The sequence below is a fragment of the Armigeres subalbatus genome, chromosome 3 (genome assembly GCF_024139115.2).
Source record: "Armigeres subalbatus isolate Guangzhou_Male chromosome 3, GZ_Asu_2, whole genome shotgun sequence".
Classification (NCBI taxonomy): domain Eukaryota; kingdom Metazoa; phylum Arthropoda; class Insecta; order Diptera; family Culicidae; genus Armigeres; species Armigeres subalbatus.
Window position 1 is genome coordinate 425,402,809 of NC_085141.1, and position 12,118 is coordinate 425,414,926.

General features: G+C 40.0%; 1 protein-coding gene across 1 annotated transcript; it reads left to right on the top strand.

The window, feature by feature from the left end:
* The first annotated feature begins 350 nt into the window (after positions 1–350).
* On the top strand, positions 351–11,895 carry LOC134224396 (putative zinc finger protein 840). The gene is made up of 8 exons (XM_062703712.1): positions 351–661; positions 9,285–9,407; positions 9,470–9,739; positions 9,806–10,030; positions 10,162–10,407; positions 10,810–11,052; positions 11,119–11,169; positions 11,223–11,895. Exons 1-8 carry the CDS (start codon positions 476–478, stop codon positions 11,694–11,696), a joined length of 1,818 nt encoding a protein of 605 aa, XP_062559696.1. The 5' UTR covers positions 351–475; the 3' UTR covers positions 11,697–11,895.
* Positions 11,896–12,118: the final 223 nt, after the last annotated feature.

The window sequence follows — 12,118 nt, forward strand, 5'->3', positions numbered from 1 at the left end:
CTATTATTGTCAGGGGGGTTTTTGTCGACCGAATTTCATGAAATTTGGCCACAATATTCTTTGATACGCAAAGAATGTTTGGGTCAAATTTGAGCATAGACAGGCATAAAAACCCCCTGAAATAAAAGAACAAAACCTGCCAAAGCCGTCATTCCCCCTATCATTTCTAAGATTAATTTGATTTTAATTCGCGAATCCGGACCAAAAGGCATAGCATAGCGTACAATACTTCTGGCAGCACTGAGTTCGAATAGGTTCGAGTTGGGTTAAATACTATTCATTTTGAACCAGTTTTATTCATACGTACAATGTTGATAAACCGAACAAAACAACTTTTTTTTTGTTTATTCTGTCTGTCACTGTCGTTTGGTGCAGCAGATTTTTCGCAGAAATTTTTATTTTTTCTCAAAATTGTTGTTAATGAATGTAGTGAAAGTTTTAAAACATTCACCCATCAGCGTGCTGTATTTAAACGATGTCACTACCAATCAAACATGAAGTTCCGAAAGATCAGTGCAATGTTTGCGGAATCGAGCAACTGGTGGATGTCTTACAGGAACATCGGGAAACTTACCAAATTGCTTCCGTCTTCCGGTGTTCCGTCTGTGAAGGAGACTATCCGAGCAAAGAGACAATGTGGAATCACCAGGAGCAACATTCGGTGAGTAGTTTGCAAGGAATTAGGTAGGGAAAGGGCAAAGTTTACTTCCTTGACCTGAGTAAGTAAGTCTTTGTAACTGATTGGTTCTCATAACAAATAAAATTATGTTTGCTCATGAGGTAATAAAGGAATTATTTACCCAACAAATAATTTTAGCTGAATAAGCTAAATTTTTAACTGAAGAAAAATATTTTTGGTTGAATGAAATGTCTTCTATCCCAAAACGAGTTAAAACTAGCCCATTCAATTTCACCACTTGAATGTAACTTTACAGATACGTGTTTTGACCTCAACAGTAAGGCCGTCTTCAGTGTTTCGTACGTGGCTCAATACACTTGATATCGAAATCTCGGGTTCTGGTATAACGAGGGAACGACGGTCTTTCTAGGTCTCTTCTCTATTTTGTTACCCAAATCCAAATTATGAAAGCGGGTGGCGTGATCATGGTTGGTTGTGTTTCTTCTTATTGACATTACATCCCCACACTGGGACAGAGCCGCCTCACAGCTTAGTGTTCATTAGGCACTACCACAGTTATTAACAGCGAGGTTTCTAAGCCAAGTTACCATTTTTGCATTCGTATATCATGAGGCTAACACGATGATACTTTTATGCCCAAGGAAGTCGAGACAATTTCCAATCCAAAAATTGCCTAGACCGGCACCGGGAATCGAACCCAGCCACCCTCAGCATGGTCTTGCTTTGTAGCCGCTGAGGGTGGCTGGGTTCGATTCCCGGTGCCGGTCTTAGACACACCGGTCACACAAGTCCCAGAAAATATTTCATGTCTCCAAGTGATGTCACTTCAAAACTTTGATTCAGGGTTTCTATTATTTCTTTGTATTCGTCTTCAGTTTCACATACTACAATGAAATCATCTACGTATACGGCTAAATATTCAGTTTTTCCTTTTCTTTTTTGATGTCTAACGTACAAACAAGAATCATTCACAGAAGGCTTAAAATTCATTTTTGAGAGTACTTTGTCTAGCGTTTTGTTCCAAATTCTTGCAGACTGTTTCAATCCGTAAAGACCCTTCCGTAGACGGTATACATAGTTCTTATCACCAATTATACAGCCGGGTGGCTGACGCATGTAGACTGACTCCTCAAGTTGACCATTCAGATAGGCAGTTTTTACATCTGGATGTTTGATTAGCAAATTTCGTTGCACAGCTATTGATAGGAGCGTTCGAAATGTTATCATCTTCACGCCAGGAGCAAAAACTTCGTCATAATCGGTTCCGAACTTCTGCGTAAACCCTTGTGCCACTAATCGTGCTTTGTAGCGGGCTACATTTCCGTTTTCATCTAACTTGCATTTGAAAATCCACTTACAACCTATAGTTTTACGATCGGGTGGAATTGATACTAGTTCCCATGTTTTATTCTTTCGCAGTGACTGTAACTCTTCATTTATAGCGTATTTCCATAATTCAGCTTCTGGACCTTCAACAGCTTCCTTGTAGGAACGATGCTCGGGGAATTGACTTTTCGCGATATCAATCATATAACGGTTAGGAATTTTTCCTTGTGTACTTCGTTCAGATCTTCTTAAAATATTGATTGCAGGAGCATCCTCTTCGCTTTCACTGCTAGAGCTTGACTCTCCCTCACTAGCATCTAGGAAGCAATCATCTTCATCGATATTTTGTTCAGAATTCAACGATACGTTTTCAGGATTTTGCTCTTTATGCACTTCAGATTTGAGCAGCTCAAATTTTATCTATTCTGAATTTTCTGAAATCTTCTCTGTTTGTTTTTGTAGTAATTTTCCATCATCAATAAAACGTACCTACATCTCTGCTGAATGTGAGTTTGTTTGTTGATGAATCCACAAAACGATATGCCTTCTGTGAATCCGCATAACCTATGAAAGTAAGTTTCACGGCTTTGGAGTCCAGCTTGGTCCTTTTCTGGTCAGGTATATGCACATAAGCTTGACTTCCGAAAACACGAACATGCATCAGATCCGGTTTTCTCCCAAACCATGCATCGTATATGGAGTTAACTTGATTGCTCTTGTTGGTAGTAGATTTTGTAGATAAGCAGCCGTATTGACAGCTTCAGCCCAGAAACGTACATTCACTCTAGCTTGAATTAACATGCAACGTGCCATTTAGACGAGAGTTCTATTTTTCCTTTCTGCAGTTCCATTCTGCTGAGGACTGTATGCTGTTGTATACTGTGGGGTTATCCCTTTGCTACAATAGTACCGACCAAGATGTTTAGATTTGTACTCTCCCTCCTGAATCTGAACGAATAATGGTCGGAATTCTCCCAAAACGCGTTTCTGTCATCTGCACGTACTCCTGGATCTTCTCTGGTACTTCATCTTTTCGTTTCAGAAAATATACTTTCGTATACCTCGTGTGGTCATCTAACATCGTCATAAAATATCGAACTCCGCCAGGCGAAATAGTCTTCATGGGACCACAAACATTCGTGTGAACTACATCAAGCATTTTCTTTGATTGTTCACCAATGGTTTTTGGAAATGGTAACCTAGACAGCTTCCCCTCTAAGCAACATTCACATTTCTCGTCAATCCAGCTTTCCATTTTCGCCATAATGGCGGATGCTATAAAATATTTGACAGTAACTGTTTCCCGACACTGAACTGAAATTCCCATCCAAGCAAGCGTTGATTTTCTTAATCAAAAATTAAGCTAACATTTCTCGCTTAACTTTTCAAAAGGTCCTAAGTAACATTTTTTTCATGAATTAATTTGAGTACTGCAATCAAAAGCTTCCATGTTTTTCTGTTGATTGCGCTATTCAAATTAAATCATGAAAAAAATGTTACTTAGGTCCTTTTGAAAAGTTAAGCGAGATTTATTTATTTCAGATAACACAGAAGTGTGAATTGGGTATTTTAATGCCTTGTGAAACGATTTTACAGAGAATGGAAAATTGAGACAATGAACAATTTTAAATGACCATTAAACTACAAACCAGATTGTCGGCAATGTTGAAATAATAAGCGAAGACAGGCCAACCCTTTCTACGGCAAGATTGGTAATCCCTGTATAAATATTTTGTTGAAGAATGTTTAGATGCCTCCAATAATTTGTCTACTATCTCGAATGCTCGATAAATGGACTTATTTAACGAATAGATTTTTAGAAAGAATAGAATTTCACGATTTCGTCAACAAAACTGTCAGATCAGTTCTAATAATATTTGACAATTCTCTCTTCATTTGAGTAGCTACTACTTGAAGAGATGACCAATTACTGATTAATTCTAGCTGAATGCTCTTATTTGGATTACACAGTCAGTTCACCTGACAACACTACAAATCGAATAAGCACAGGGATGGATTCTGTACTTATATTTTTATTTAGCGTAGGTATATTAATTTTCAAGATTAGACAAATTTCACTATTCAACTTGCTATCACAAAATAATGCAAATGTTTGATCCTACCACGTCTTTCAGTTGGCTACACTACGAAAAGCCAACAACTGATCGCCAATTTCGAAATAATGTATAAATTCTCAATTATCTCAAGTTTTCTACCTATGTAGAAGTAAGCACGATTATACAAAATGAATATTTAAAGAGATCAAAAGTTATCCTCTAATTTGAGGTAAATAACTCACGTCATGCTTTGGAAAGTTACTACTCTCAGGTTACTATAATACCTGGATTCAAAGTAAACGGTCAAAAGTTCCAGAAATTTGAACAAGTTTTTTATACCAGCTAGACTGTGAAATAGTGTATGAAATCAGTACATAAAATTTCATTTAATTGGCAATTGTATGAACCCACATAACGGTGAAGCGTTTGAAAGTATCTGTAGTAGTAGTAAAGTAGAGTACGTTCGTCCGCGTTTCAGTTCCGCATTTTGACTCCCACTCATCTCCATGTACCAGCAGCTTCAATATGGCCTGGAAACCAATGATTCCTTCGCAGTACAGTATTGAAGACTACTCAATGCTTTTATTGTTGCATCGGCTAACAGCTGACGAGTCACAAGTCATTAAATTCTGAAGTGATAGGAGAGTTGTTGAGTCCACCTGATGTATATTCGCCTGTACTTGTTGGATTTCTTTACCTCTATTCCTTTTTACAAAGAACTGTGTCGACATATTCCATTATATATCAAATCTAGACCAACATTTGAAAAGGGCGTAACAACCAAAATTTGATCTCTCCAGTATTTTGTCTATGTATATAGCTTTGTATGTAGATAAGGAATCCGAAGGAATAAATTTTGGCTGTTACGCCCTTTTCAAATGTTGGTCTAGAAATAGAATGTCTGAAATAGAAGAATTGTAGTTAACGATATTGAAGAAAATGATAGTAAGTTCATCTTAAATGATAGTCCGTGATTTTCTTTGTTGATTACAAATAAACAACTCAATTAATGCCATTGGCAACGAGGAAGATCATCGTTTGCTTAGATTAAAATTCCAGTTCAGTGTCTGGAAGCAGTTCTTGTCAATTTTTTTATAGCATCCGCCATTATGGTGAACGTGGAAAGCTGGATACTACATTTTCTTATTTGAATTCCAGTTCCAAGGTTGTCTCGCACTAACTTCTTTATAGCTTCCGAGTCCCGATGTCCTAATTTCTTGTGCCATTCATGAATGTAGTTATCAGGGTGTCCCATATTAGCCCTTAGTGCCTTTCTCTCCAGGATATGTAAACGATATAATCCATCTTTCTTACTTACAACAGCAGCGAGTAGTATTTTCAGTGAACAGAACATCTGCACCTTTTTCGGTAAGTCTTCCAACAGAAACCAGATGTGCATCCAGCTTTGGTACATGTAATACTTCTGTAAGCTTCACCTCATTTTGATTTTGTGCATCATCCATACAAACCAGAGTACCACTGCCTCTTCCAGCTACTGCAGCTTCATTACCATCTGCCAATGTAACGGTCATTCCAGTAATTTTTTGATAGTCTTTGAAAAAATCCAATTCACTACACATATGGCAACTAGCTCCGGAATCAACGACCCAAAAAATCTTAGCAGTTTCTTGATTAACAATTGCAAAACAGAACGGTTGACCATCGTATTCTTCATGGACTACACGAGCTTTTGGCTTTGGTTTCTTTATATGATTGGTTTGACGAATATCAGGATTTCGATTATGAACTTGACGCTGTAGCAATGGACATTCCAGGTTTGTTGCAAAAATGGCACAGAATTCTTTTCCTGCCGGTTTCAATCTTCAAAATGGACTCCCCAATACTAATACATCTGGAGCGCTTTAAAGATTCGTCGATAAGTTTTACTTTCACAAGTTCCATCGTGAGCTCATTGTCAGAGTGACTTTCTAACGCCGTCGTCAAAGTATCATACGTGTCAGGCAAACTCCTCAAAACCATGGCTACCATAAGTGGCGCATCTAGTTTTTGACCAGCGTTTGATAAACGAGAGAACAGAGTGCGTGATCTCTCATGTTTCGGACAGCAGAACAATCGCGTGGTCGGACGAATTATTGTGTTCTGCATTGCGCGGCCGGTAATAAAATTAATCAGTTCAGTGCGTGATCTCTCTTGTTTCGGACAGCAGAACGATCGCGTGGTCGGACGAATTATTGTGTTCTGCATTGCGCGGCCGGTAATAAAATTAATCAGTTCAGTGCGTGATCTCTCTCGTTTCGGACAGCAGAACGATCGCGTGGTCGGACGAATTATTGTGTTCTGCATTGCGCGGCCGGTAATAAAATTAATCAGTTCAGTGCGTGATCTCTCATGTTTCGGACAGCAGCACGATCGCGTGGTCGGACGAATTATTGTGTTCTGCATTGCGCGGCCGGTAATAAAATTAATCAGTTCAGTGCGTGATCTCTCTTGTTTCGGACAGCAGAACGATCGCGTGGTCGGACGAATTATTGTGTTCTGCATTGCGCGGCCGGTAATAAAATTAATCAGTTCAGTGCGTGATCTCTCATGTTTCGGACAGCAGAACAATCGCGTGGTCGGACGAATTATTGTGTTCTGCATTGCGCGGCCGGTAATAAAATTAATCAGTTCAGTGCGTGATCTCTCTTGTTTCGGACAGCAGAACGATCGCGTGGTCGGACGAAATATTGTGTTCTGCATTGCGCGGCCGGTAATAAAATTAATCAGTTCAGTGCGTGGTCTCTCTTGTTTCGAAGCGGGCTTGGTAGTCATATGGCTACTGCTTCTGCCTCATACGCAGGAGGTCGTGAATTCAATCCCAGGTCCGTTCCATTCTCCTACTTTGTATCTTTCTCTTTATTTCTCATGTTCTAGCAATCGCTAAAACTGGAAATGGACTTCCATACCGTTTCCATTACTATTCCTATACCTTCAACTTAAGTATTCTACAGTAATCTGCTAGAATTGGAAATGAACTATAGAGCTCGTTTCCTACATCCAATTAGAAATTCCATGAGTTACCTTCTCCTATCTATCACATTGGCAGCTCGTTAACCAAGACGGACCTCTGCCTCTCCAACCTAACCCAGAAATTCCAATAAATTCCGCATGAACTCGTGGCAAGTGCAGAGGTATATTCGGCTTGCAGTGGGCGAGTGATTGCATCATCATTCCCTCCCCCTTCCCTACATTGACTTGCATTCTGACGTGGCAGGCGCCAGTATGACCTAACAAATGAGATCACCAGTACTTGTACATTGAAGATGTGTGCTAGTCCCAAGCAAACATCTGTTGGTTCCCTGTGCAAGAACAGCTGATCTGGTCATAATGGAGTAGCAACTACGAGCAGTCAATCAAGCTCAAGCTCAAGCTCAAGCGTTTGATAAACGAGAGAACAGTAATTCCATAGCTTGAATATGTTGTTCCATACTGTCTCCATTTCGGTATTCCATTTGACAAATTCGTTTGGTCACTATACACCTTCGATTTTAACGACGCGTTTTGATGGTGCTTTCTCAAAGCTTCCCAGGTTTCTTTTGCGCTCTTGCAATTGAAAATGATTGAATGTTGACTATTTTAACAAATAACGCGATAGTGGCCCTTGCCCGATCGTCCCCAGACTTCCAGTCGGTGGTTATTGGTTCAGGCGCATGTTCCTAAATAAACTTCCATAACGATTCTCTAATCAGCAACATTTCAGTTCTAAATCTCCAGCTCTCATAGTTGGCGTTGTACAGGCGCTCCAAAATGACCTTGTTGCCATCCATTGTTAGATGTTTGTGTGTTATTTTCGTGTGTCCTATCCTTAGTCTACTTAGAACTCTCTGTTCAGGTGATAAAGGGCGATCTGACCATGGAAGTGTGGAAGCTTTTATGGTTCTGAGCAAACTTGAGTTTTGGTGCCACTCATTTTTCCCATTGAAGTCGAAGAACATCTTTACAGAATCGCCGGGCATCGTCTTCTGGCATTGGGACATCCATTATTTCTGCATTAGTTCCTTGCTTAGCTAAAGTGTCTGCCTTCACATTCCCCGTTATACCCACATGGCCGGGTATCCAACAAAGCACAGCACGTGTTGTTTCTAGTTTGGACTGCAATCGTTGGATCCAATGATGTGTAGACTGACAATTTCCCAAAGCCTCTAATACATTGGCTGAATCGCAAAAAATGACCGTTCATTATCATCTATGAGATTTTTGACAGCTTAAAGAACTGCCATTGTTTCGGCCGAAAAAATTGAACATTTTTTAGGTAACCCAATAGAAACGATTCGGAGGCAATGCCAAAACCGACATTGCCTTAGTTAACAGAACCGTCCGTGAATATTTTCCTATGATGCTCATATCTGTTGTGCATTAGGTGCAGGTAAATTTGTTTTGCTTTGTTGGCCGGTTGTCCTACCCTGTATTCGTTTTTTTACCGACCAGTCGATACTTGGTTTCTTGTTCAATCTTCACATGTGCTTTACTGTTGTATATCCACAGTCAAGCGAGCCCACCTTGTTTGTTATTCCAGATCATCACACTCTATGCCCCCAACAACGGGCTAGGAGGATTTGTATAGAGTGTGAATCAATCACACTCTGCTGTGCCAAAGGCTTGCTTGGCTGAAGCATTTGATGAGTGTGATTGCTCTACGCATGGGGTCGCGTGTACTCAGACGACTAACCGCGGTGGAGGTTAGTACTCGGATTATGATGGCTTTTCCGTAAACGTGACCTTTAAGGGGCCCTCCTTAGCCGTGCGGTAAGATGCGCGGCTACAAAGCAAGACCATGCTGAGGGTGGCTGGGTTCGATTCCCGGTGCCGGTCTAGACAATTTTCGGATTGGAAATTGTCTCGACTTCCCTGGGCATAAAAGTATCATCGTGTTAGCCTCATGATATACGAATGCAGAAATGGTAATCTTGGCTTAGAAACCTCGCAGTTAATAACTGTGGAAGTGCTTAATGAACACTAAGCTGCGAGGCGGCAATGTCCCAGTGGGGGATGTAATGCCAACGAAGAAGAAGAAGTGACCTTTAAGTCTTGTTGTGTAGGAGTTCTCACGCCTATCTAGAGAGTAGGAGGTTGACGGTTCGAGTCCCTCCAAGGCACGTGGATTCTTTTTCGCAAATTTCATATCAAGGCGGAAAGGAAAGGCGAAAATGTAATAAATTAAAAATTAAATTAAAGTATCTGGTTATGCATTTGATATTTATATTTCATATTTTGTTATTTTACGTTTTATGTAAAACTCAAATGTCGATGTTTCTCCATAGATAACAGGATTATCCGGAGGACTGAAGTACAAGGTATTTGAAGTACATTGCGCAATGTACAAATGTTTATTATGTGCGGATCAAAGAGTTTATCAGGGAAACCTCTACTGGCAACATATTCACGTAAGTATACACTATTTGAATTACTGTTGAAAAATCTTACCAAGAACTCATCTATTTTACAGGATAGTCATGAGGGTTGTAACGAATGCTTTCGATCTAAAAGACTGCATACACACGAATTGACTAACAGTAAAATAGGTCATACTTCAAATAGTTCATCAGATTCAAAAGAGCATCTAAATTCTTACATTAAATGCGAGTGTCCCATTTGTGATGAACCTCTGGGTAACCGAAACCACCTGTCGAAGCACATCGAAACGAATCATGGGATGTTTATGTGCAACGTTTGTATTATGGTATTCAGTAGTGGCGCTGAACTCCATGGTCATGATGCAAGTATCACGTTTGATTACTAGTCGAATTTATTTTGATGACAAAGCGGTTCTCGACATTTTCAGTGTTCAGCTCAATCAAAGATGGACAACAGCCAGCATGAATCAAAAGCCGGTAGCCGAGATGGCAACCATGTAGACGAATATAATGATAAACCAGAAATCATCGATCAAGCCGAATTCAAACAAACTGAACAGGTTTCTATTAAAATGGAAATTTCCGTTGAAGATACAAAATTGCAGTCACCGAATGATGATAACACCGCAGAACACAATTCTACGGATTCCAACGTGAGTGTATTTTGTATGCCGTCTCCCAGGTTTTCAGTTTTGTAATTTACGTTCCAAGTTCGATAAAACCTCTTGGCACGTTTATTTATCCAATAATGTGCAATTAATGATTCAATAAAGTTTTTTTTCAGTACGGTAAACATGATATTGTGGATAATAAGACATCGTTGAAAACGACGAGTAGGTTGCTCTCCATTCAGAAAGAATCTCTACAGAATCAAACTTTAATAACTCCTATGGATTCACATGATCCACGACAATTTGACGATGACTGCGGAGGGTACAATGATAAACTGCAGAAAAAGCGCTCCATAATAAAAAAGTGCCCAATCTGTGGGCTGAAATTTCCTAGTGACACAAGAATGCGATATCATAAGGTTGGTATATTGTCAAGTTTGGTAAATTTTTATTTTTTTCCCTACAAATATTTGAATGAGTAGATTTGCTATTTGAATAGTTTTCTTTGGTTTGAATCTAGCTAGCTGATAGCACATTGCGTATTGTTGTACAATAACTTTTTAAGTAAAGCGTTGTTTGCATATTAAGAAAATCAGAAAAAGTTTTAAAGACGTCGAACTAAAAATCAAAAAAATCCAAATTAATTCACCTTGTAGAGGTTCCTGATATTGCCTTTATCGCGTTTAGCCAATTCAATCTAAGTCAATCGCCTCTTCGATAAATATATTTGAGGCAATCACTATCCTTCGGTGGGAACAAATAGAAAATGCATTTCGGAGACATTTGCATATCGAACAACTAGTTCTGTCCTTGTTTTTCAGCTGATTTCCCACACAGATCCTCGATATAAATGTCCCAAGTGCCCGAAAACTTTCCATGCCAAACACGTGTTAGACCGACATGAAACGACTCATCTGGAGCAGCAAAATTTAACCTGTACCGTGTGTTTGGAAACGTATCGCAATGAATTGCGACTGAAGCGCCATAAAAATTCCGCCCATTCGGTGCCGTGCGATCTGTGCGAACTCAAATTCACTTCGCGTACTAAAATGGAACGTCATAAGGTATGTCATTGATGTTCAATCACGAAACCATTGCAAGTTAACTCAATCTTGTTCAATTCATTACAGAGGAAGCAACATAAAGATCGTCTGCCAGTTGACAAATGGAGAAGAGTGAAGGTGACAAAGTTTTGTTCTTCTTGACACTAAACTAATGACGATGTTACTTTCAGATTCCAGGTCAAGCGCCGAAAATCCCGGTTTGGACCGCGGATCAGTTACAGGAGGCCATTACCTCCGTTGTGACGCAGCGATGTGGCATCAGCCAGGCCAGTGCTCAGTATAAGGTTCCAACCGGTACACTGTACGACAATATCCTCGGAAAGGTTAATCGAATGGGCGTTCTAGAGGAAGTCGTACTCAGTCCCGAGGAGGAAGCAATGGTTCTGAATTTCGCCTGCAATATGTCGCTAACGACGCATAGTAAACGCACCAAACGATCTCTGAGTAGCATATTGGATTTCGTGAGCCAATTTAAATGTTTCCAAGAGAATGGCGATCGGTTCAAATTTGGTGGAATACCGGGCTACCAATGGTGGTGGGCTTTCTGTCGGAAACATTCGATTGACAAACCAAGGTCGAAATCAGATGGACGCAAGATAGCAAAATTGAACGAAAGGACAAAAGATGGAAATGAATTAATTTAAAGCACATATGGTAAGCAATCATTTTTTCTTTTTTTTTGAATATCAGATCGACAGCAGAAAAAAATAGTACATCCATAGTCCCTCGTACTTATTTGGACTGTCAGAGTGAACAAACCTATCAGTTGAAACTAAGGTATCTAGCAATTGGACAGTCCCAGGCAAACGGCAGCAGAAAGCAATCAAACGCTCGGCGAGAGCTAAGCAGAAAGGAGAAGTGCTGTTGTTGAATACTTTATTTTATTACCAGACTAAGGCCGGAGTGGCCTGTGCAATACATAAAAGTCTTATCCATTCAGCTCGGTCCATGGCTGCACTTCGCCAACCACGCAGTCTGCGGGGGTCCGCAAATCGTGCCCGTAGAGAACTACCGATCTAATAAGCGTTTTGTAGATAGTTTGGTACGGCGGCGAACTCTATTCGAT

Bases quoted from the DNA above. Each gene is read 5' to 3' on its own strand.
- LOC134224396 (XM_062703712.1), top strand. From the start codon at position 476: ATGTCACTACCAATCAAACATGAAGTTCCGAAAGATCAGTGCAATGTT. The intron at 9,408-9,469 runs GTAAGTATACAC...TCTATTTTACAG, and splicing joins TCTACTGGCAACATATTCAC to GATAGTCATGAGGGTTGTAA. The intron at 10,408-10,809 runs GTTGGTATATTG...CTTGTTTTTCAG, and splicing joins CAAGAATGCGATATCATAAG to CTGATTTCCCACACAGATCC.